This window comes from Squalius cephalus, assembly GCF_949319135.1.
Source record: "Squalius cephalus genome assembly, chromosome: 24".
NCBI classification, from domain to species: Eukaryota; Metazoa; Chordata; class Actinopteri; order Cypriniformes; family Leuciscidae; genus Squalius; species Squalius cephalus.
The window spans coordinates 22,644,347-22,670,213 of NC_137145.1; the positions used below are offsets into that span (position 1 = coordinate 22,644,347).

General features: G+C 37.6%; 1 protein-coding gene across 3 annotated transcripts; it reads left to right on the top strand.

The window, feature by feature from the left end:
• Positions 1-9: 9 nt before the first annotated feature.
• On the top strand, positions 10-24,252 carry slc27a4 (solute carrier family 27 member 4). 3 transcript variants are annotated; one of them, XM_079861120.1, is made up of 13 exons: positions 10-326; positions 3,024-3,185; positions 6,130-6,524; positions 7,771-7,929; positions 9,183-9,252; positions 9,377-9,468; positions 9,725-9,834; positions 11,285-11,494; positions 11,825-11,951; positions 15,427-15,564; positions 15,655-15,819; positions 17,443-17,589; positions 22,097-24,252. In XM_079861120.1, exons 2-13 carry the CDS (start codon positions 3,025-3,027, stop codon positions 22,252-22,254), a joined length of 1,932 nt encoding a protein of 643 aa, XP_079717246.1. In that variant the 5' UTR covers positions 10-326; position 3,024; the 3' UTR covers positions 22,255-24,252. The 3 variants fall into 3 exon arrangements, with proteins under 3 accessions (XP_079717246.1, XP_079717247.1, XP_079717245.1); XM_079861121.1 differs by lacking the exon at positions 10-326 and adding an exon at positions 1,236-1,256; XM_079861119.1 differs by lacking the exon at positions 10-326 and adding an exon at positions 1,302-1,456.
• The last annotated feature ends 1,615 nt before the right edge of the window (positions 24,253-25,867 follow it).

The window sequence follows — 25,867 nt, forward strand, 5'->3', positions numbered from 1 at the left end:
TACGCAACTGCACCGGCGAATAGAGAGAAGGCGGGCTCAAGTAAGAAAATTATAAGGTCATTGGAATTATCAGCGCTACAAGCCATCGTTACAATGAAGCGATAACAGATAATAATGAAAAATGAAATAAACGGGGGCAAAGTCTACCAAAGAAGCTGCGGTAGGTAAAAGGCAGGCGTGCGGCCGTTACACACCGGCGCGTGCGTCTCAGCGCAGGTAAACGCGGTGGAGGTTTCGCTTAAGCCGATCAAGGTGGGATCGTACGGAACAGCTTCCCCTTCTGCCATTATACACACGTTATTGTGACCACGGAGACCAATATTAAGGTATTTCCTGGACCACAGACACCTACATGCCAAATATTTTAACCATTGTCCATTTCCGGCATCTCCTGTATCATTAATCGTCATGATCGCAGATGTCAACTGCCAGTTAAAGATGCATTTTCAGCGTACATTGTGTCCTGTTCACGTTTGCTGATGGATGCTGTGTCATATGTAACAGTTTATTGCTGATAATCCAGATAAAGGGATATAGGATGCCAGATATCCGCACTGGGCTTTTTTTTTTTTTTAAATATATAAAACACGCACATCAAATAACGCAGCATAATAACCGTTACTGATATAGGCCTAACTTACTACTGTGTAAGCCTGGTCGTATAGACACATGCTATAAATGTATAGTCTGACTGTGAAATCCTCATAATGTATCTTGTGATTGTAACAGTATCAGTAGAGTGAAGCTCAGTGTAACGTTACTGCAGTGCTGTAGTGATGTTCGATTCTCCAACGACTCGTTCGTTTCAACCGAATCACTAAAACGGACTGAGTTGTTCGTTCACGGTTCTGGAATCAACAACTCACAGACTCACTCTTTTGTCCGATTCAGAATGAGCCTAAAATACCAGAAATACCACAGAAACGTATTTGAATTGTTTGCATGACAGTTTTATCAACACACATTTGAAAGTTGTTTATAATAAACGGAATGAAGAAGCTAAAACATTACTGAGAGATGCAAATTAAATGTAAGTATTGTTTATTATAAATAAATGCAAGTTATATTTGTGTTCTAAACAGCAATAGGATGTAATACCGCCAACGTGTGATGTGTTCATGGCGTAAGAGAATCGCTGAATCTCTGAAATGAACTGTTCGAAAGAGCCGAATCGCGGAAATGAGTCGTCTTTAGTGCTGTACAATCCAATGTGCTCGCTCAGGTTTCCGGGTGGAGCAACGAATTAGGGCTCTGCGGTAATGATTGTGATGATGGCTCTTCTGCATTGCTTAAATAGCCATCCGCACCCACAGCACGTCTATCATTTTTGTCTTGCTACAACACCACGCGGTCACAGGACCGAACAGACGTTACCATGCGGGGCGGGCGGATTCTCCCCAGCATCCTTCACGATAGACAGCCGCGCATTGATGGGTTTCCCTTCTGTATCGAAAACGTATGATGATGATGATGATGGTTGTGGTGATATGACGATGTGTTAACATCGCTTCTGTCCGTCATTAGAATGAGAATGAGTGAATGAAATGGCGTATTATCTATAGGTGAATCACACCGGGGCTAGTTGTCACACTTTTACTCCAGTGAACATTTCCCTGAGTAGGTTTTGATTCCGAATTCTTGAATGCAAAGTATTTTACATTTTGTTTATTTCCACTGTTATACAGTTCATTTAACACGTGTTTACCTATAACGTGGCTTGTTACACTATATGGGGTAAGTTCGTTGTCACAATGGAAACTCTATTTAATGTCTTTTCCTGCAAATTTGAACAGTAAAACCTACATGAAACACACACAAAAAATCATGAAGCTGTAACAATGGACAAGATTACAAGCTTTTGTTCAACAGAAATTGATAAATTAATAAATTGTATAATTATTAAGCTGCCTGCATAATTCTAAGTAAATAAATAATTCATAAAAAATAAAATCAAAATTAATTATATAGTTTAGATATCCACCTGAGAGGGGTTGTATTGTGCATTACCAAAATAATATGGTCATTTTGTCCATCTATGTGTTTGCAAAGACTACGCCGTGAGTTTTTAAGTTAAAATTTATTTTAGGCTGTCAGTAGATTAAAATAGTAGATAAAAACAACTCTTATTTATCTCCTGTTTTGAACTAGAGGTTTGAAAGCAAGGAACAAAACCACTGCTAAAAAAAACATACATTTGTGGGCTCAAAACCTTACAGATAGTGCAAGAATGCCCTTGTGGCAGCTTTCCTATGTGACAACTAGCCCCGGTGTCCCCTATATAGCTGGCCTTAGAGTGATGTGATGTGAGGTCAAGCTTCTGCTGCATTCAGATGAGCTGTAGGAAAGGATCGTACAGATCAAATAGCTCTGTTGCCTGACATTCAATCCACCCTAGTTACTTTACAGGTGTTTTAGTGGACAAGAAGGCCTTGAAACACGTCAACACACTTTAATGTAAAGGAGCATTTTAATGAATTACCTTTTTTTATATAAATATATATATATATATATATATATATATATATATATATCACATTTGTTTGTATCCATCTTCATTGTTCATCAGAAATATGAAAACATAAAAACTGGTTATCCTCCATCATTATGTGTAATAATATCCTTATATGCATAATATATTAAATGTGTGATGTACAGCAGGATTTAAATAAATATTTCAATACAAATGTTTGATTTACTGTCCAAACACATCTGGAAACCTAAGTCACTGACTTTTCTCGAGTAAGATAATACGAGTACTCTGGACTGGTATACCTTTAACATACATTTACAAGGTCAAAGATCTGTTTTCTATCTTGTCTTGATATGATTAAGTATCTTGTTAATCTCAGAATCTGTCGATTTAAGGCAAGAGTTCTGCATATCAACCATTGTAATTATCAGGTTTATAATGATTGTTATAACTTTTATCAAGGTCTTTTTTTTTTAAAGGCCCAATAAAATGTTAATGCAATAATGAAATGTTGAAATTGCTGTCTGAATGACTGTGCTTTGTGTGTTGTCAGGATGTTGCGGTTGGCGTGCTCCACGGCTCTTCTCTTCGTTCTCAGGCTGTTCGCCGGCCTGTCCTGGTTCCAGGTCCTACCATCCATTCTCATTTTCTACCTGGGTTCTGGAGGATGGAAGTCCATCCATGTGTTTTCAAAGACCATATATCGCGATTTGCAGTAAGTTTATATGTTATAATATCCATTTTAACTTGCTTTTTTATATACTATAATATGAATATACTTTTCCACTTTTTCAGTGAAAACTCTGAAATGCACACAAGTGAAAGTATGGAAATTCTGTAGTGACAAAAAAAGTCAAATAAATCAAAACTATCTTGTTTTAGCTTTCCACACTTCATCTAGATTCCAGCTCTGCACTTTCTGGACATTTCCTCAACCATTTATTTGGATGTTTTTAAACCGTATTGAGTTTCAAACCCTCGAAGTATGTCAGAGCTCATTGTCTGTCAAACGTAATGTAACTAATTGTAATATTTTTTTTACTCTGAGAATTATTATTTTTTTTAATCAAGTTAAAAATTAACGTTAAAAAAGTAAAAACGTGTTAAAAGTAATTTTTTTAAAAAATTTCGTTCATTAATGTTGACAGTCTTAACAGACCTTTGTAAAAGAAATCTGATTGGTGGTTTTAAGATCACATAATACATTCTTCTGGACCCATTACATTAAGGGTGTGTTCACACTTGGCATGTTTGGTTGGATTAAAGCGAACTCTGGTGCGATTGCTCTGTTAGTGCGGTTCATTTGAATAAGTGTGAACGCTGCCGTCTGAACCCTGGTGAACACCAAACAAGTGGACTGAAACCGATGAAAAGACGAATGCTCAAGCACACCTGTTTTGTCTCGTCATAGTCGTGATGTTGCCCATCTCAGTTCAGTTCAGGCGTCAGAACCGCGTCTCCTCACGGCAGATCTTCATGTGTGTGACGGAGGGATTCCTGACGCTGTTTTGACTCCTTTACACATTTTATAAGCTCTTCTCGAGTTCTCCGCTGCTCAGAATACCATCATATGTAGCTACGCACACACAGCGAGCACATTTTGCATTTAGGTTCGGTGTTAAAATGTGAACACATTTTTTTTGGAGGGGGGGCTGGAGAAAACGAGCAAACCTAAAAAAAAAAAAAAAAGTGGGAACCTTTAACCACCCTTAAAGAAGTTCCTCAACAAATATAACCGCACATTCCTGTATTACGAGCTATGAGTTTGTTAAGAGGAACAAGTGGTTGAAGTGGGTTTCTGGGTTATTCCTGTCAGGTTCACCCTGTTTTTCCTGATTTTGCTTTTCAAGTTTTTCAATCTTGAACTTGAACTTCCCCCTGAACTTCTATGTTTGATTAGCAAACAAGGCAAAACCTCTGCTAACAATCACAGTTTTGCCGCTTGTTGTAGCAAGTGCTGGGGCTTATGGAGTTCAGTTCCACTTCAGGTCCTGGAGGTGTGGGTTTATCTTTTCATACAGCACAGATTACTCTTTAAGTGCCTGGATTGGAGGATGGAGGCTTTTAGGATAGCTGTTAATGGATGTAAGAACTCTTATGGAACAGGGATCACTGCTTTTAGCAATGTGACAGTGTTTGTGTACTCTCTCACACACACACACAAACTACTTCCTGCCACTTACAGATTTCTTATTTGTCACTTAAGCAAGAAGTTGATGAGATCAGTATCTGATCTGAACTATCATTATCATTATCATTAAACAGATGATTATATGCATTAAACCCACACACTAAATGTACAAAATGGTGTAAAGTACTGGTCAAAAGTTTGGAATAATTATAAGCTGTTTTCTATGTGAATATATGCCAGCAGCCATATCACCCTGTAGCCCAAGAAGCTAAGCAGGGCTGAGCCTGGTCAGTACCTGGATGGGAGACCTCCTGAGAAAAACTAGGTTGCTGCTGGAAGAGGTGTTAGTGAGGCCAGCAGGGGGTGCTCACCCTGTGGTCTGTGTGGGTCCTAATGCCCCAGTGTAGTGACGGGGACACTATACTGCCAAAAGAGCACCGTCCTTCAGATGAGACGTTAAACAAAGGTTCTGACTCTCTGTGGTCATTAAAAATCCCAGTATGTCCTTCGAATAAGAGTAGGGGTGTAACCCCGGCATCCTGGCCCCTGGCCCCTGTCCATCATGGCCTCCTAATCATCCCCATATACTGATTGGCTTCATCCCTGTCTCCTCTCCACCAGTAAGCTGGTGTGTGGTGGGCGTTCTGGCGCAATATGGCTGCCGTCGCATCATCCAAGTGGATGCTGCACATTGGTGGTGGTTGAGGAGATTCCCCCATCTATGTAAAGTGCTTTGAGGTCTCAGAAAAAGCGCTATATAAATGTAACAAATTATTATTATTATAATTATTATATATCTTCAGTGTCACATAATCCTTCAGAAATGATTCTAATATGATGATTTGATGCTCAAGAAACGTTTCTGATTATTATCAATGTTTAAAACCCTTGTGCTGATTCAATACCATTCAAATGTTTTGGGTAAGTAAAATATACATATATATTTTAAATTAATACTTTTTATTCAGCAAAGATGCATTAAATTGATCAAAAGTGACAGTAAAGACATTTTTAAAGTTACAAAAGATTTCTATTTCAAATAAATGCTGTTATTTTGATCTTTCTATTAATCAAAGAATCCTGAAAAAATATGTATCAGAGTTTCCACATAAATATGAAGCAGCACAACTGTTTTCAACATTGATAATAATCAGAAATCATCATATTAGAATGATTTCTGAAGGATCATGTGACACTGAAGACTGGAGAAATGATGCTGAAAATTCAGCTTTGTTCACAGGAATAAATGACATTTTACAATATATTTAAATAGAAAACAGTTATTTTAAATAGTAATAATATTTCACAATATTACTGTTTTACTGTTTGTTTGTTTTTCTTTTAATTAAAATAAATGCAGCCTTGGTGACCAGAAGAGACTTCTTTCAAAAACATAAAAATATCCGAATCATTCCGAACTTTTAAAGTAGTGTATCTATTTTAAAAGAAGAGTTCACCCAAAACTCAAAGTAGATGTTTTAAAAAATGTCCAGAATAATACCATCAATTGTTTTGTGTTCTTTTACAGTGCAGCCAGTGTGTTGCTGAGGGTAAAGCTGAATGTCAAAAAGCACCTACGTGAGCGCAACACCATCCCCAAACTTTTTGCCAAGTCCCTCAAGAAATACGGTGACAAGACGGCTCTGATTTTCGAAGGAACGGGCGAGAAATGGAGCTTCAAGGAGCTTGACGATTACTCCAACCGCGTGGCTAACCTTCTTCTCCAGAGGGGCTTCAAGGAAGGCGATGTGGTGGCTCTGTTCATGGAGAACCGCTCTCAGTACGTGGGGCTCTGGCTGGGCATGGCGAAGATCGGAGTGGAGGCAGCGCTCATCAACTTCAACCTGAGACTGGAGGCCCTGGTTCACTGTGTCAACATCTCCAGCGCCAAAGCGGTGGTGTTCGGCAGTGAGCTAACAGATGGTGAGAAATGATCCGATCGTTATCAGAGATGAGGAAACTACTCCTAATTTATAGCAGTTAAACCACAGTCAAGCTACGCTTTTGATAAAGTAGCCATGCTGCTACTAACAAATGTAGCTAACTGCATTTGGCTGTGACGGAGGCAGTTTCTTTTTACATTTGAAATAATTAATTCACTTTGTGAAGCGCGTATTAAACTCCCAAAGTCCACCAGCGCTTCGAAACAGTGAATCAATTGAACCACAAATTCAGCCTACAAATACTCACAACGCAACCCAATACAGAAACAAGCTGCAAATACTCACAGTGCAACCAAATATATAGAAACAAGATACAAATACTCTCAGTGCAACCAAATATATAGAAAAAAGATACAAATACTCACAGTGCAACCAATTGTTGTTGTTTTGGTGTGTTTTTTTTTGTTTGTTTTTTACTGGCATGTGTTTCCTTCAGTTGCAGCGCGTTAAGCTCTCTCGGCCACCGTAAGATATTCATTTTATCCATCTGGAATTAATTGGACTGTGTTCATTACATACCAAAAATGGAGTCAGGTACTTTAGAACAAAATTGGATTGGTGACATCAATCGAATAGACATTTTGGAGGTGGACAAATTTAATACATTTTGTCTAAATAAAAAACAATTGTTGTATTTTTTTTTAATGAGATGCACTGGTGCATCTTGCACAATAATATACCAAGAATGTGTAGTTTAATGTCAATAGTGTCAGTCGATTTCATATTGACTTTAAGCACAAGGCTTGCATTTTATGAATATGATTTGCCTCAATATACTATCGGTTGAGGCAGTGGTTCAGAAGTGTTGCAAGCAAAAGTGACACACCACAAGAAGAAAATAAGGAAGTGGCACTTGGACAAAGATTAGTGTGTGAACTCCAGAGAAACAATGAATGAGTAGCATAGAGTAAATATTTATCTTGGGCAGAGGTCACTGCGTGTAACTCATAGTGAAAGAATGTCATTGCACCAAAGAGTATTCGTTCCTGAGGTCACGAAAGGCAGCAAAATCCTAATGAAATTGAGTTTCCTAGTTGTCTCTTAAGTAATTGGATACTGACTCATAAAGCATGCCATGTTGAGTCAGCTTCGTTTCTTATCGATTTCACATTGTCGGGCGTTTGCTTGTCCTGTGCTTTCGCTGAAGGATTTTCTAGGCTCATTTTGTTCCATTATTTGTGTCTGTGATTTATTCACGTATTTCTCTCGCTCTTTAAATGTCTCAGCGCTGTGTGAGGTGCACAGCTCCATGGGAAAGACTGTTAAGCTGTTCTGCTCTGGAGAATGGGACCCTAAGCGTGTTCCTGAAGGGACGGAGCATCTAGAGCCGCTGCTGGAGGAGACGCCTACAAACCAGCCCAGACAACCAGATCGCAGCTTCACAGGCAAGATAATCGAAACATAGACTTGCCACCATTTAAAGCCTATGAGCTCCTGTCCACACACACATATATATATATATATATATATATATATATATATATATATATATATATACATACAGTCAAACCAAAAATTATTCAGACACCAGATATAATTTTTTATATATTTTTTTACTAGTGGGTGTAGGACACTATATATATACATTTAACGATGTCTTACATTTATGTAAGTGAGGATAGCAAAATAAAGTCAACTGTGACATATTATAGCCAAAAATTCTTCATACAGTGACTACCTGTAAAATGTCTTAAAATACGCGACCAAATATTCAGACACTTTGACCTGACCATGTTTTGCTTAAAGGAGAACTCTGGTCACTTTTAACATTGAGCTAATTTTTTTGTACATTTGGAGTGCTGTCAGTACAGAGAACAACGACAAAAATCGGTGTCCAAAGTAGTCGATTGCCGAGTTCACGCGCGTGATCATAGGTACTAAACCTATGCGTGTGAACTCGGCAATCGACTACTTTGGACTTCAACCGAAAAACAGGATGTAAACACAGGTATTTGCGCTGGCTGAAATAACATCATTTTTATACATATCTTTCACATCTACTGCAGTCAGACTCACTCGTGTTTACTCTGAAGGAATCACTCACATTTTCTGTGCACTTGTAATGACACATCAAGGATGTTAAGAGGCTAAAAGCAGGTTTAAAACTTGCCCCATTGAAGTCAACAGGGTGCAAATTTTAAAAATAGAATAACTCTGTGTAGGCAACACCGATTTTTGTCGTTGTTCTCTGTATTGACAGCACTCCAAATGTACAAAAAAATGAGCTCAATGTTAAAATTGACCGGAGTTCTCCTTTAAGTGTTTTTTCTTTAATTGCTAATGCGACCTTTTTACACCACAGACTGAACAAAATTAAGCATTGCTTGGAAGTTGCAAATTTGCAATTTAGCGTGAGACCGCAATCCCATAAAGTGCCGGTGGGAGTGGAAAGTTCTGAGCCTGATCAACTGACAATACACAAATGAAATAACACCGAATGCGTCATGTCAAGTGCAAAATAGGTTAAGGCATGCTTTTTTGGGGTGGTAAAAAATGGTGCAAATACCAGTAAATTGACTAGTGCATTAGTCAATTTGACTAGTATTTCATAGTAATTGACTAGTGACTGGCACAAGCTCTTAGTAAATCTGGCCCATAAATCACATAACCATAGTTGTTTCTTCTTCTTTGCTTCTAGATCGCCTTTTTTACATTTACACGTCGGGAACCACTGGGATGCCAAAAGCTGCTATCGTTGTACATAGCCGGTAAGTGTATGACAGTGTTAATTTTCTCAATTTCTCATTCTCTCGTTCCTTCTTTCTCTTTTTTCTCTCTCAATGAATCAAACTCCCTGTTTTTCACCCCGTCTTTCCTGCGTTCTTTCCTCAGGTATTACCGCATGGCTGCCTTGGTGTACTATGGTTTCAGAATGAAGTCTGAGGATGTGCTTTATGACTGCTTACCACTTTACCACTCAGCAGGTACATCACTGAACACAGGCTGCTCTACACCTTCATGATATGTGCACTTCCTGTCACAGTCTGGTTCAGGCTACTTCCTGTGCGAGTTTTGTGGCTTGTTTTGATGGATGTCTACAGAAGATCCTTGAGTCCAATGCTGTATTGAGAAAAATAACTTAGTTTGTTTATTTTATTGGTTTAACCAACTATTTGTGAGTCTTTAATCTGGAAGAAATCAATAGGTTTGTTCTGAGGTCAGAGTTGTTCTCTGTGGCAGGAAACATAGTGGGAGTTGGCCAGTGCCTGATCCATGGAATGACTGTGGTGATCAGGAAGAAGTTCAGTGCATCAAAGTTCTGGGATGACTGTATCAAATACAACTGCACGGTGAGTAATGGAATATATGGATTATTATGGAATATACAATAAATTAATTTGCCTATAGTTTTTACAGCAAATTACAGCAAAGATGTATTAAATTGATCAAAAGTGACAGTAAATATATTTATGCTGCAATAGTGCTCGAATAAATGCTGTTTATGAATATTCTATTTATCAAAGAATCCTGAGAAAAATTATCACAGTTTCCACAAAAATATGAAGCACCAGAACTCTTTTAAACATTGATAATAATCAGAACTGTTACTTGAGCATCAAATCATCATTAGAATGATTTCTGAAGGATTATGTGACACTGAAGCCTGGAGTAATAATACTGAAAATTCAGCTTTGATCACAGGAATAAATGACATTTTATTACAATAGAAAACAGCTATTTTAAAATTGTAATATTTTTTCACAATATTAATAAAACTGTTTTTTTTTTAATCAAATGGACAAATGGATATCCTAGATGAGCAGAAGAGACTTCTTTAAACATTAAAAATCATATCGACCCCAAATGATAGTGTATAAAAAATGTGATATCTGTGAATTTTTCATTTACTCATATTCTTTTTGTATAGACTTATTTTTTAAGATGAAGACTCAGAATATTTTATGAAAAAAATTGTTTATATATTTACATGCATTTACATGTTGATTATATAGCAATATGTAATAATAAGCAGCAGTATTCTATTAATGTACAGTTGTCCTAAGACATGAACAGGTATTGTTCAAAATTCATGAATAACTTTGATGAAAGGTTTTGATCCACTTCTGTTTAAAAGAACTGATTCACAGAAATGAATGGAAGTCATCTATTGATTCTGGATAAAATGAGAAAAAATAATAGATATCACGATTCTAAACAAAATAACATGTAATTTACTACTTACTTAAAAAGACTTCATTGTTTAATTACTGTATGAATCAGAGTTTTTGAAACATGAATGAATGATTAAATGATAAATATTTAACAGTCACTTGTCGCCACCTACTGGTGTAATTGATACCACCTTTATTTGAAGCGTCAAGTTACTTTCAAAGATGATTTCCTCTATTTTGATCGCTACCGTAGACATCAATGTTTATATCCGAACTCATCCCATTACTTCTGTGATAATCTGGGAAAACAGAAAAAATTATACTGTGTGGTTGAAGAGACTGTTTGTGAATCTGTTTCCTATACCTATACATGACAACTGCTCTCTCTTGATCAGCGGCAGCGCCAACGCAGATCTGAATGTTCGCTGTGATCACAGCCTAGGCTACTTGTCAAAGGTTTAATAGACAAAGTCAAACAAAATCAAATTCAATATATTTTACATTCAGTAAATTTACCGAGGGCTTCCAGACCTCAGCTTTAATGTTGTAGCTGTGGGATTGCAAATTGTAGTTGTGTTGCATGGAAATGTAGCTTGATGGAGTTTTAAAATCTCATTTTTGGTCTCAGATCGTGCAGTACATTGGCGAGATCTGCCGCTATTTGCTGAACCAGCCAAAGAAGGACATGGAGCACCAACACATGGTCCGCATGGCCCTCGGAAACGGCCTTCGCCGGTCCATCTGGGAGGAGTTCACCAACCGCTTCAACATACCACAGATCGCAGAGTTCTACGGCGCCACCGAGTGCAACTGTAGCCTGGGCAACTTCGACAACCAGGTCTGTCCTAACAAAAGCACACCTTAGACTAAGTGTCTGTAAACAGCCTTTTTGAGTAGCACACACTTGCAAACCCACACAATAGTGGATAATGCATGCGGAAAAGGATATATAGGGTTTTAAGGGTTGCAGCAATTAGTGTTGTGTATTACCATACCATTACCATTTTATAAGGCCATCTACAATATGTTCAGTAATCAAGCACAGGTGGTTATGGGCCATTTACGTTGCTGATTGAAAATGCACCTAGCTGTTTATTTTGCTCGACACAGTATTTAGTTTTGAAGAGTGTGAGGTGATTGTAACAAACATATGATGTTTTGACTGCAGACGGGGGCCTGTGGATTCAATAGCCGGATCCTTCCCTACATCTACCCCATCCGCTTAGTCAAAGTGGACGAGGAGACCATGGAGCTTATCAGAGGACCCGATGGAGTCTGTATCCCATGTGGTCCAGGTACAGTACTTGCTCACATTCGTGTTTAGTACACAGGGGAGCAGACAGAAAGTTGGCGGTTGATGATATGGATTTTTTTGATGGCCAATTCTGATATTTACAACTTGCTAGTGCCGGGTTGGATCCCTTTTTGCCTTCAGAACTGCCTTAATTCTTCATGGATTAGATTCAACATGGTGCTGGAAACATTCCTCAGAGATTTTGTTCCATATTGACATGATAGCATCACGCAGTTGCTGCAGATTTGTCGGCTGCACATCCATGATGCGAATCTCCAGTTCCAGCACATCCCAAAGCTTCTCTATTGGATTGAGGTCTGGTGACTGTGGAGGTCATTGGAGTTCAGTGAACTCATCATCATGTTCAGGAAAACAGTTTGAGATGATTTGAACTTTGTGACATGGCGTGTTATCCTGCTGGAAGTAGCCATCAGAAGATGATACACTGTGGTCATAAAAGTATGGACATGGTCAGCAACAATACACAAGTAGGCTGTGGCGTTTAAATGATGCTCAATTGGTACTAAAGGGCCCAAAGTGTGTGAAGAAAATATCCTCCACACCATTACACCACCAGCAGCCTGAACCGCTGATACAAGGCAGGATGGATCCATGCTTTCATCCATGTTGTTTACACCCAATTTCTGAGCCGGCCATCGAAATGTTGTAGCAGAAATCGAGAATCATCAGACCAGACAATGTTTTTCCAATCTTCTATTGTCCAATTTTGGTGAGCCCGTGTGAATTGTAGCCTCAGTTTGCTGTTCTCAGCTGACAGGAGTGTCACTGGTGTGTCTTCTGCTTCTGTAGCTCATCTGCTTCAAGGTTTGATGTGATGTGCGTTCAGAGATGCTCTTCTGCAGACCTCAGTTGAAATGAGTTGGTTAGTTGAGTTACTCTTGCCTTTCTATCAGCTCGAACCAGTCTGGCCATTCTCCTCTGAACTCTTGCATCAACAAGGCACAGAACTGCCGCTCACTGTACATTTTCTCTTTTTCGGACCATTATCCGTAAATCCTAGAGATGGTTGTGTGTGAAAATCCCAGCAGATCAGCAGTTTTCTGAAATACTCAGATCAGCCCGTCTGGCACCAACAATCATGCCACATTCAAAGTCACTTATATCCCCTTTTCTTCCCCATTCTGATGCTCAGTTTAAACTTCAGCAGATCGTCTTGATCATGTCTACAATGCTTAAATGCATTGAGTTGCTGCCATGTGATTGGCTGATTAGATATTTGCATAAACGAGCAGTTGAACAGGTGTGCACACACACATATTGCACTATTCAATTTAAAGATAGTAAATAACATGCTGCAATGAAATTAATTAATTTGACTTAATATTTACAAAATCAGAAAAAAATGAAAATAACTTGATATGGATATTTATATTTATATGAAAAAATTATTTAACCTTAAAAAAATAAACCTGTAAAATACACAGATTTATATTTATTGATATTTAGACAACACAGTCAGCATTCGTCGACGCTAGTTCTTTGACGTCAGCTTGGTATGTCCCGGCCTTTAGACCATAGACTGTAAAAAATATGGACAAAGCGCTTAATGCTGGGTACACACCAAAAGATTTTTTACATCTTATAAGATTTTCAAAATGTGATAGACCACAAACATGAGGACAAGTAATCCTAGATTTAAGCATTTTGCTCCTATAGTGTGTGGTGTGCCATGATGTGACAAAGACAGCACACCACACACAAACAGATTTTCAACCAGATTCTCGACTGTGAACACAGGAAATCTCGCAAAATCTCGCAAGACTTCAGAATAAGCATGTCGGATGATATGCAGGAAGAAATTATGATGATAGTGTTTGGAATGATTTTCACAGAAAATTCACATAAAAAAAAAAAAAAAACATTGTACCCACCATTATATATAACCTTTTATACAGAAATATATTCATTCTTTATTGTCTTTATTTATTCTTTATTGTATTTATTGTCTCTTTATAAAAAGTTAGCCTATTTAATCCCTCACTGAACCCTTATAACACTCAGCTTCCTGCATGTGTGCGTGTGCGTGTGTGAATGACCGTCTTCCATCATCTCACTTTCTGATTGGATATTGTTTTGTTTCACGTGATAATCTCCAGGGCCCGGTTTTTCAAAAGGTTTAATCCGGATAAAATTGATCCGGATTTAGTAATCCTTTTTTTTGCGATCCGTGATCACGTAATCCAACTTACTTTTGAGCCAGTTTTTCAAAGCAACATCGGATTGGATCAATCTGATCCGGATAGGAACTTTTCAGGATCACCAAATCCTGTTTACTAGAGCCTTTAATGGAACCAACAGTGTAGCCTACTGGCTTACCAAAGAACAACAGTTGGCAAAATACCGGTGGCCACAAATAACCATTGTTTATTTTAATTTTAAGAAACAGAAACACTGTAATAAACAGAAACATTTTACTTTCCTTATTTTGTTATAATGTTAAATTGTAGATTTTGTTGTTTTACCATATCTCATTAGATGTGACATGCTTCATATATGCTTCAAATATGAAGAAATGTATATATCATCAGTAAACATTGATTTTGTGATCATTCACTTAAAAAAAAAACCTCTCTGGTTTTATTTGGTTCGAAAAATCACAACTGAATCCACCCTTCTGATGGGATCAGGATAATCCTGTTTTTTTGGATCAAATAGATCCCAAACCGAGTTCAAAGTTCTGAAAAACCCAAAGGGCAGGTTTGATCCAGATCAAATTTAAGATCGGATTACATGATCTGATCTTAGTTCAGAATCCCTCTTTTGCTTTTGAAAAACCCATTTCCAAGATTTGATCCAATCCGTGATCCGAAATCCCACTGGATTACTTTTGAAAAACTGGGCCCAGAGCGTGTGTGCGTTTGTCCTCGGGGTTCCCCCCACACATCAGGATTTCTGATCGTAAATATTAAACATGTTGAATATTTACGATTCGCGATCGGGGCGGCTCCGACGTTCTTCCGAGCAGGTTCGGACACTCTTAACACACCTCACACCAAGGGAAAATCTGATAAGATAATCTGTTGAACCATCAAGATAATCGGGACACAGCTAGGATTGTCGGAAGGGGGGAAATCGGCCCAAAATCAGCATTAGACATTCAGGCACTGACCTTCTTAGCACTGTCAAAATAAAAGTCCCACTTCTTACAGTTATCAGCCAAACACAAAAACGCCGTGATTGTGAATGCCAAATATTGACTGATATGCAGCTCTTAATATGTTATTTCATTTAAGGATTTATTTAGTAAGATTATGCCTGATAAGGTTTTGGATTTTTTATCATATGTTAATATGAATAAATTTATAATATGACTGATAACTGAATTTTTGCCATGAAAATAGCCTTAGATGCTGACATGGCATTAAATAAAACAATCTTATCTATCTATATCAGTCGACCACTACAGAAAATGCAAAAATATAATTTAACGTCCATTTCCTTACTGTGTTTCTCAGGAGAACCTGGTCAGTTGGTTGGCCGAATCATTCAGAACGACCCCCTCAGACGATTCGACGGCTACGTCAATCAGTCAGCCACTAATAAGAAGGTTGCCCACGATGTCTTCAAAAAGGGAGACAGTGCATATCTGTCAGGTATTGTATTTTGAAACACTTTACACAACCGCACTCTTGCTTGCATACACTCAGCTAGATAGTAGAAGTTGTTTGCTTCTCCTCTCTCAGGGGACGTGCTGGAGATGGACGACTATGGCTACATGTATTTCAAAGACCGCACAGGAGACACGTACCGCTGGAAAGGAGAGAACGTGTCCACCACCGAGGTGGAGGGAACTCTGAGCCGTCTGCTGGACATGAAAGATGTGGTGGTGTATGGAGTCGAGGTGCCAGGTAACGGCACATTTCTCCACCTTTTCTGTTTGGTTTTATCCTGTCTTTCTCTCTCGTTGTCTTTCCACAAATGACATTTCATCCTGTTTAAGAAAATCTTGGCTAAAATAGGCAAATCAATCTGCAGCACGCATAGTTTACTCATCAGGGACTATATCTTCAAGTGGAAGGATAAAAATAATAATCGGCAGGAGTTTCGTGCTGAAGAGGTTTATTTATTTATTTATTTTTAAAAAAAAATATATTTATAAAGCGCCTGAACAATTTTTAAACTAAGCGGTACATTGAAAAGAAAAAACAAAATTGCACAGAATCCCTACGGGTTTTTAAAAAGTCTTAAATTATTTTATTATTTTTAAATCTTTAATATTATAATATTATTTTTAGGTTTGACTCATCCCTTTTCTTAAAAAAATGGTTTAAATTCTGAAATCATTTATCATTATATAATCTTAACGTTAAGTTTCAATCGTGGTCATTTTCCAGTTTTGATTGTTACCCATAGACTACCCCACCCCACTCATATGGTTTTAATTGTATTATTATTTTTAGTTTATATATTGTTATTAGTTTTAAGAACCCTGCAGATACCCTGATTGCACGACTAATTGCACATAAATGTAAATTGTAAAATTGTAATTGTAATTAATTGTAATTGTAAAACTAATTGTAAATAAATGCACATGATACGATTTAAGATTCAAGTTAAAATGATCTTGTAACAATAAAGAGAGCATCTCTAAAGACTGTGTTTTGCGGTGAACTGTTCCTTTTAAGTGTTTTGAAGTAACATGAATCACCGGGTGCCAAGCCAGTCTGTGGAGAGGAGAATAATTAATTTGAACAAAGCTGACTACAGCAGCTCCTGAAGGATTCTGGGAATACACAGCCAAACAAAGTCTTCTCTTGGCCTGGCTCTGGTTTTGCTTACACTAGATCTATAAAGATATGGCGGCAGAGTGCTGAATAATAGCTCACATCATTTGAGACTGCCAGCTGAAAAATACACTCACCTTCAAAACAAAGGCATCAGCAGATCTGGAATTGTGGGTCTACAACATGTAGGTGTACGTGTACATCATACGCTGATAATAACCATCAAAATGTTTCAAGAGTCTAAATGCAAATCAGTAAACCAATGACTCAAGAAAAACTTTTATGTGAGATTTTGAAATCATAAGGGTTTTCTTTAGCCTTGACTTTAGCAAGAACAGACACACCCAAGACTGCAAATGTCGAAAAAGCAGAACAACAATTAAAGTGTTCACATACCAAACCGAATCAGGAAAATGGGCAAAAACCTTGCTGTGTTAATCTGGTTTTACTTAAACTGTGTTTTTATCTGGGAAATGTCATTTTTAAGAAATTTGGCTAATGTGATCCCACCTTTGTTTTCAGACATCTGTGCTTCCATTAAGCCTGATGTTATCATTCAGATAGTTTTTTAACTTTTACCAACTTGCTAAATTACTGCAATTGACCTCAAAGAGAAAACTAACTGCAGAAGAGAAAAAGAGCAGTTTTTACAAATGGATGGTATAGCGCCTCTTGTGGCAGTGCTGAGAATGCATCGCATGAGGTTGCCTTTGTGTGATTCATATGGATGTTTTTTTTCCCCCTCAGGAGCTGAAGGCAAGGCAGGGATGGCGGCCATAGCAGACCCGGACCACAGCTCAGACCTGGCGAAGTTTAGCAGGGACCTGGAGAAAGCCCTGCCGCCCTATGCCCGGCCCGTGTTTCTGCGCTTCCTGCCAGAAGTGAACAAAACAGGTGAGATATGGCACGTCTAACCCACAGTCTGCCAACTGACCCCTGTCTGATGAATATTGTTGATATCACAGAAACAATCCTGTCCTATTTTAGAACGGAACCCAAAATGTAAATATTCCATGTGCCAAGTTTTTATTCACCAGTAACTTATTGGTGCTTTCCATTTAACCTTAAATTATGCATTTTAGCCCTCACACATTATTGTGTCCATATCTAAAGCATTTTTTCCCATAAATGGATTTAAAGTGCTGATTTTCCTTTAAATATAACTAGGATTCCTATGGGTCCTTAAAATGTCTCAAATTCAATTTGATCAAAGGTAATGTCATAAAAAGTCTTAAATAACTTAAATAGCATATACGGAAGCCCTGAACCGCAACGTAAAAAAAAAAAAAAAAATCCGTAAAAAAAAAAAAATTACGTAAAAAAAAAAAAAAAAAAATGTAAAAAAAAAATGCTATCATTTCGAGATTAAAGTCGAAATGTTTCGAGATTAAAGTCAAAATGTTTCGAGATTAAAGTCTTCCGTAGAAGTTGCGTGTGTGCTTGCCATTATTTCACATTGCCGCACAGGCATTCATGCGTGTGCGTGTGTCTGTGTGTGTGTAAAGAAATGCGCTTGTGAAGTCGAACTGCCGTCTATAATAGGCACCGTACGTTCTGGATAAATTTTAAGTGCATCATTCTGTATCCAATCATTTGGCCGATCTCGTGATTTCCTCAAATATAATAACCACTGGTGGTTGAGGAAAGATTCCCTGAAATGATTGTAAAGCGCTTTTAAAGGGGTGATGAACTGAGAAATCAAAGTTTCCTTGAGCTTTTGACATATAAGAGATCATCATACTATAATAATATCCTGTAAGTTTCAGAACTGAAAACTACCTTGTTAGTCCAATAAAAGCTTTTATAGACACCAGGCTCAGCAAACGACTCGTTTTTCAAAGTGGGGAACTATGACGTCAAAGAGGATAAAACACCGCCTCCACAAAAGAAGATCAACGCCTACTTCAACACGGCCTCTTTAGCCCCGCCCACCGATTCGCCCAAACATGCTAAATAACATAGGACGACATGATAATTGCTAAACCGGATCGAGCTACTTACAAGCAATAAACATGCTGTTGACTAAATATTGTGCAGCGCCTGTTTGTGGAAGAAGACAGTCTGCATAAGCTTCCTTCGGATTCCAGCATGGTTAAACTTTATTAAATCAGTCAATCACAATTTCCCGACACGGATCTGCCAGCAACATGTAAGTAACCATGTGTATTCTAATGCCTGATCTGCGATCAGTGATTTCGGTGTAATTATTCAAGTTCAGATATTTCTCTTAAAATCGTTCAATACTGTTTATGCATCAGCGACTAAACGATCAACTTCACATAATTTCTCGTAGTATTATGAAAATAATCTTTTTTTAAACTGTTATTAAATTATATAGCCTACAGAAAGCGATCAAAGAACGATCCCTTTCGCCCAAGCTGTCAATCAAACAGCACAGCGCGAGCCGCGAGAGCTTTTCTGGACACTTACCAAACTCGTGATGAAATAATGACACTGTTACACTACACAACGAAGCTCTTACTGTGTACTCACATCGTGTTTGCTTTGTGATTTGGTGTAAGCATTTGTGAGAGTGCAAAAATTGCGTTGCAATGATAAGATCTTTATTCACGCGATCAACAGACTGTCTGTCATCTGCTCAGTCAAGCTCATCATGCTGCAACCTTTCATGTGATGGAATAGATTTAAATATAATGCTTTAAACGATACTTTTCACGATGTGTTAATCTCGATAGCTGTATTAGTAAAAACGTAGTACAAGTTTTCGAGAGAGTTCCTGTAATACTAGCTATTTCATTGCAAGCATGTCAGCCAATCACAGCAGTGGGCGTTTACACTGCAGTCTCACAGCAGACACACCCCTTAAAACGGAGTGTTCAAATCTGAGGCAGAAATCAGGCTTGGAAAAATGGCTTTTATTTATAAATTATGACAATTTTTTATGTAAAAATCATACTAACATTATAAGGGCACCCCAGGCAACATTATAAAATAATAAAACAATCCAGTTCATGACCCCTTTAAGTGTAGGCCTACAGTAGACATATGAAAGCGCTATATAAATGCCTCATTCATGCATTCATTCATAAAGCTGGATATCTTGATCCAGTCTGCCAGTATATTTTATAACGTCCTATAGCCTAATGCCATGTTGGTAGACCTGTAGAATATCCCTTTGTTGAAAGCCCAGATAAAAGTAAACAGCTATTATTTTGTGTAGATCCAGTTTACAGACACACACACACACGCACGCACACGCATGGTGTAGATCCAGTTTACAGACACACACACACACGCACGCACACGCATGAATGCCTGTGCGGCAATGTGAAATAACGGCAAGCACACACACAACTTCTACGGAAGACTTTATTCTCGAAATATTTTGACTTTAATCTCGAAACATTTCGACTTTAATCTCGAAACATTTCGACTTTATTCTCGAAACATTTCGACTTTAATCTCGAAACATTTCGACTTTAATCTCAATGATAGCATTTTTTTTTTTTACATAATTTTTTTTTTTTTTTACGTTTTTTTTTTTTACGTTTTTTTTTGTTGCGGTTCAGGGCTTCCGTAAGTATAGCATAAGTCTTAAATATTATTTTAGGATATCTTAAATTTGTGGACAGAAAAAAAAGGGTATTGCGATATTATCTAATGTAATCATTAAACTTCAAAAGGCTGTGATTTAAAGTCCCCCTGTGGTGAAAATTATGTCTTAACACCATTGCTGAGTATTTTCTCCTTAAAACTGCAGTGAACCAAAAAATGCGGTTGTTTCTGATCACAGATTACCCACCTTATAAGTTGTTGTAAGTGGATTTCTGAGCTGATGTGAGTGAGTGGAGGCGGGGCTAATTTGCTTATTTATAGAGCCGTGTATACTAAATGAAGAAAGGGTGTAGAGTTACATTCAAGCTATTTTAAGCTACTTATTTAAAAAAAAATTCAAGGAAAAACGTTTAAATGTGTAATTTTGGTGATCAAAGGTGAGTTTTCAGGGATAAAATTGACTACAGGGGGACTTTAATGAAATAAATGTGAGCACTGCACGTTCAAAGTTAAATCGCAGCAGTGTTGCTTTGCACGTTCTACAGGCTCACGGTTTCAGGTCAGTTCGCCATCAATGAATACTGCATATTTATGTTAAGCAATTGCTTATGATCTACTACTGATGAATTCTGACACTTTATGTTGTGGTGTTTATATTGTAATATGTTGTAGATGGTTATAAGAGTGCATATTAGTAGGAAAGCATAGAGTTCTGGTGTATTTTAGGCTTATTTAAAATGAAAAGAACTGCTTTTTCATTTTTTCTGGATATTATTGGTATTTTAGTCACAAAACAAACTGTATCTGGCGTTTAATTACACCATGTCACAGGAAGGAAAGATTAATAACATTATTCTGTATATAGATTATTATTATTTTTCTCAATGCTGGTTTTTTTTTAGATTTTGTGAACACTCACAATTAACAATGTACATTAATTAAAAAAACACAACACAAGGGACTACACAGCCTAAATCATAACAACAAACCAGCAAAGGGTTACTACGATATGTACTTTGGTAGTGCAAGTTAACAAAAAAGCAGTTTGATCCTCCTCTGTTATATTTTTAATATCACCATGTTGAATAAATATTAAAAAGGGGCTCCAGACTCTTTTAAATTTGGCTTCTTTACCCTTAAGAATATGCAATTCAGTATATAGATTTTACTAGTATTAGCATGTGTTTTGTAAATGTTTTTTTTTTTTTTTTTTTTCTGACGTTAAATTTATTGTTATTATTATATCAGAAAAATCCATTATCTATCAACATCTAATTCGTATGTATTGATATACTGATTGATATATTATTGATATATCCTGTTTATATATCATATTTATATATCATATACATCCTGTTTAATTAAGTAAAAGAATCTGAGATGCATTATTTATTTTGAGATTGTATTTGTATTGGTTTGTTCTGCCTGGACATGCAGTATTCATTTTATTTGTGCAGGTTTTAAAGTTTCATTTTAAAAACTCTGCAGATACTCTGTAAAACACTGGGCCTTCATACAGTCTAATCTTCTATCAAAACCCAAAGGTTGAATGTTTTGTACTGTACTGTATTTTTTTTTTAATGATAGACCCTTGAACTTGACATGTTGGACAGTGCAGATGATTGAGGCCAGTTATATTACACCTTCTGCCCATTTCGGTGCAGCCTTACTCTGACATGTTCAGGGTTACATTAAATATGACAATTGGGGGACATATACAGTCTAAGGTTCTAACAACATCTAAAGTTTGAACATTTTTTGCTGTACAAAAAATGACTTATGGACCCTTGAACTTGATATATGGGGCAATACAGATAATTGAGCCAAAAGATGTGCAGTGTGCCAATGCATAGTATAAAATGCTAAGCATGTGGTTTTCTTTCAGGGACTTTCAAATTCCAGAAGACAGACATGCGACGGGAGGGATTTGACCCCAGTGTCGTCTCTGACAAACTCTACTTCCTGGACTGCACTAAGGGACAATACGTGGAGCTGAACGTAGAGCTCCATCGCAGCATCGTCTCAGGAAAGCAGAAATTATGAGACTACTGCCAACCTCCACGCATTCCCTCACCACCCCGCCTTCAACAGCCCTCAAACCCCACCCCCCTCATCACCCCGCCCCTCGTTACCTCAACAAACACAGTGAGGGGCCGCAGGAACGCATTCTGGACACTTATTCAAGCCCCATATTCATTCTCATAGCCCACCTCTCTAACAAATGAGATGGGACTGAGGTGGTGTTCAGCCATCTTGAAAACAAAACAACAAATTAAGCAATTTAGCAAACAAGAATACAAAAAACCAACAGCAAGGAAAGGCACAAGGACCAACTACACGTCTGTCAAATGGTAAAGCTTTCCCTTTGCCTCAGCTGCACAATGCTCGCCTGGCTACAGGATTCGGGACTGACACGCGTTCATTTTGACGGATCTGCCATCGTAAATGCGCCACCAAACCATGCGGACCGACGTGCAATACAAACCCAGCACTGGCTGCGCACTTGTCAGCTGCCATGACTTGATCAATGCTGTTTATTTAAATGTGCACCAAATATATTTAAGTTGTAGAATAGCTCATCATCTATTTTCAAGTTCTGAATCTATATGCTGCATTGAAGACATCCATGATCGCACTGCTACTGTGTCTATTTTACCTCTCCGGACGTTAATGTGCAGCGTCAATCATGAAAGCTGATTTTTGGCTAATGTCTGTAGACCGAACAGCCCGGTGCGACATTGTGCAGAGTGGGCTTCATGGGTTCGCTTCGATTTGCTAGACATGAAGACCGTTCAGATCCGGGCGAGGACCTCCTGGACTCTACAGGACACTATAGTGGACTTTGCATAGAGGTGAATGAAAGTAGTAAACTACTCTGGTGCTAAAGAGTGAACATCCTCCCCATCTGCAAAGTGGCGCCAGACCTAAAAAAACGTCTTTGCTTCTTGACGTGAAGAGAACGGAAGCAGAGTAGAATGAAGGGAAAGTGATGTAGGCTATCTGTCACCTGGGTTTTAGTTTTTCTTTCAGCAGCATGAATGATTGATGCAAACAGAGCACTGTGCCTTACTGTCAGGTCACCACGTACGTAGTGTTATCGCTCTTGCCCTGTATCATTACTCTAACTGACCCTGGACGTCTCTTAAACAGCTAGTTTATTTTCTAGACCTAGCTTGTACTCCCCTCCCATTAAAAATTCCCATCATGCAAAGTGTCCGGCACTACATCTATGGGCATCCTTTCCCTTCCATGTGTATTTTGCACCATCTTCTCTTGCAAACTTTCCTGTTCTCCTTCGCCCACTGACAGCGGATTATTTATTTATATCGTAGCAAGTATTTAAGTGTGTGTGCACGTGTGATGAGATGATTTTGTGTGACAGCACTTGATTTTCTCCAGTCACTTTTTTTGGCCACTATAAATTAATGTACGGCACATATGTGGGAAAACATAGAACTTTGTTGACATTAATATGGGTGAGTATCATGAGGAACATACTTTACCAAAAAATAAATGTAAAAAAAGATTATTCTTTGCATAAAAATAATGAAGCCTATTTTGCAATGTTTTTCCATTATTTTCTTTAAAAATAAGGATTTGTCATTACTGTAATGCAAAAAATCTCATTCTCATTACCATAATGCCAAAAAAATGTATTCACATTAAAAATGTCATTCTCATTACGTTACAAAAAATGTTAGTTCATTACCATAATGACAAAAAAATCTCATTCTCATTACCATAACAAAACAATTAATGATCATTACCATAATGAAAATAAAAATCTCATTACCGTGACAAAAATCTAATTAACATTACCATAATGACAATAAAAAAATCATTCTCATTACCGTAACAACAAAAAATCATTCTCATTACCGTAACAACAAAAATTCATTCTCATTACCATAATGACACTAAAATGCTAATTTCCATTACTATAATGACAATAACATCTCATTCTGATTACCCTAATGGCAATAATCAAATTCTTATTATTGTAATGACAATAAAGTCTCATTCTTATTACTATTAATGACCAAAAAAAAAAACATGACAGTAAGATCTCATTCTAATTACCGTAATGACAAAAAATCGAATTTACTTAAAGAAATATGCTTGTGTATGTAATGACAAGAAATATTGTTCTTGTCAGGACATTTTTTTTCATTAGAATTAGCATAAATGAAATTCAGTACAACAATGTAAATAGGACTTCATTTTTTTTATTCATTCAAAATATATTTTTCTTTTGGAAAGAAGTGTCTGCCACACAGCTGTTCACGTCATTCTTTCTTCAAGTGATACTTCTAGCCAAGGGTGCAGCGGTGATGTCATTGGTTAGTCAGCCAATCAGATGCAGTTGTCTCCATCAATATTCTTCTCCTGTTTTTATTCTGTTGTTCGTCCTTTCCTTGGATTTTTTTTAAATGATTTTGTAAAAGAATGGTGTAATGATTTGTTATGGGTTGAGCTTTATTTCTCTGTTAAGCTTGTTTTCTTTTGGTGTGTGTGTGTGTGTGTGTGTGTGTGTGTGTGTGTGTGTGTGTGTGTGTGTGTGTGTGTGTGTGTGTGTGTGTGTGTGTGTGTGTGTGTGTGTGTGTGTGTGTGTGTGTGTGTGTGTGTGTGTGTGTGTGTGTGTGTGTGTGTGTGTGTGTGTGTGTGTGTGTGTGTGTGTGTGTGTGTGTGTGTGTGTGTGTGTGTGTGTGTGTGTGTAAGAGAGGGAAAGCGTATCTTATGCACTGAGTTATATTTTAGACACACTATGATGTCAAATCTTCTCTACAAACATTTCTTTCTCTCATGATATACTATGTGTTAGTGTTTGTGTCCTATGACCGCAAGAATCCTCACCAGGAATCTTTTGCCGAGGCCTCTCTTTATTATTTCTGTTAGATAAAGGAACCGTTCACCCCAAAAATGGAAATTCTGTGAGCATTTACTCACTCTCATGTCGTTCCAAACCTCCAAAAAGGACAAAAATGACTTATTCCAAGTCTTCTGAAGCCATATGATACTTTTATGTGAGAAAACTGATAATCTACCTCCACTTCAGCTTTCAAATGTCCTTTCCATTTTGCATATTAAAAATGCAAATCACCTTGACATCATCCTGATGCATTAACATGCCATTTTTTGAGTTCCAACAGAGCAGATTATCAGTAAATTACAACTACTTCTATCGTGCTTTGTCTTTTTTAGAATGTGAATGAAGATTATTTGATGTGTTCCAGAAAAGAAATAAAGTCACATGTTTGGAACAACATAAAAAGGAGTGAATGATGACGGAATTGAAATTTTTCGATGGTACCGTCCCTTTAAAGTGTCATACAAAGACACGCAATTGCAGACACACACAGACAACCTTCACTTTCAGTCATTTCCACGTTAATGATGTCGGTTATGTTTTAATGACTCATATATTGTAAAGGCATTAGCAATGTGAAATGCAAAAGCCAGTGCTGTGAATAATTTTGTATTTATTTATTTTTTTAAATACATGTTTTTTCCCCCCACTGCACCATATAAAAACAGTCAGTCTGTTTTCACTCCGAACATGTTTTAAAGGATCTGTTTGTGTGTCGCTTTATTTTCCAGATGTTGTGCATGAAATGCGATGTTGTTCTCATGTCTGTCCACTAGGTTGTGGTGCTCG

Excerpts from the sequence above, each read along its gene's own strand:
- slc27a4 (XM_079861119.1), top strand. The coding sequence starts at position 1,431 with ATGGGTTTCCCTTCTGTATCGAAAAC. Across the intron at positions 1,457-3,023 it reads TTCCCTTCTGTATCGAAAAC|GATGTTGCGGTTGGCGTGCT; the intron begins GTATGATGATGA and ends GTGTGTTGTCAG. Across the intron at positions 9,253-9,376 it reads GCTATCGTTGTACATAGCCG|GTATTACCGCATGGCTGCCT; the intron begins GTAAGTGTATGA and ends TTCTTTCCTCAG.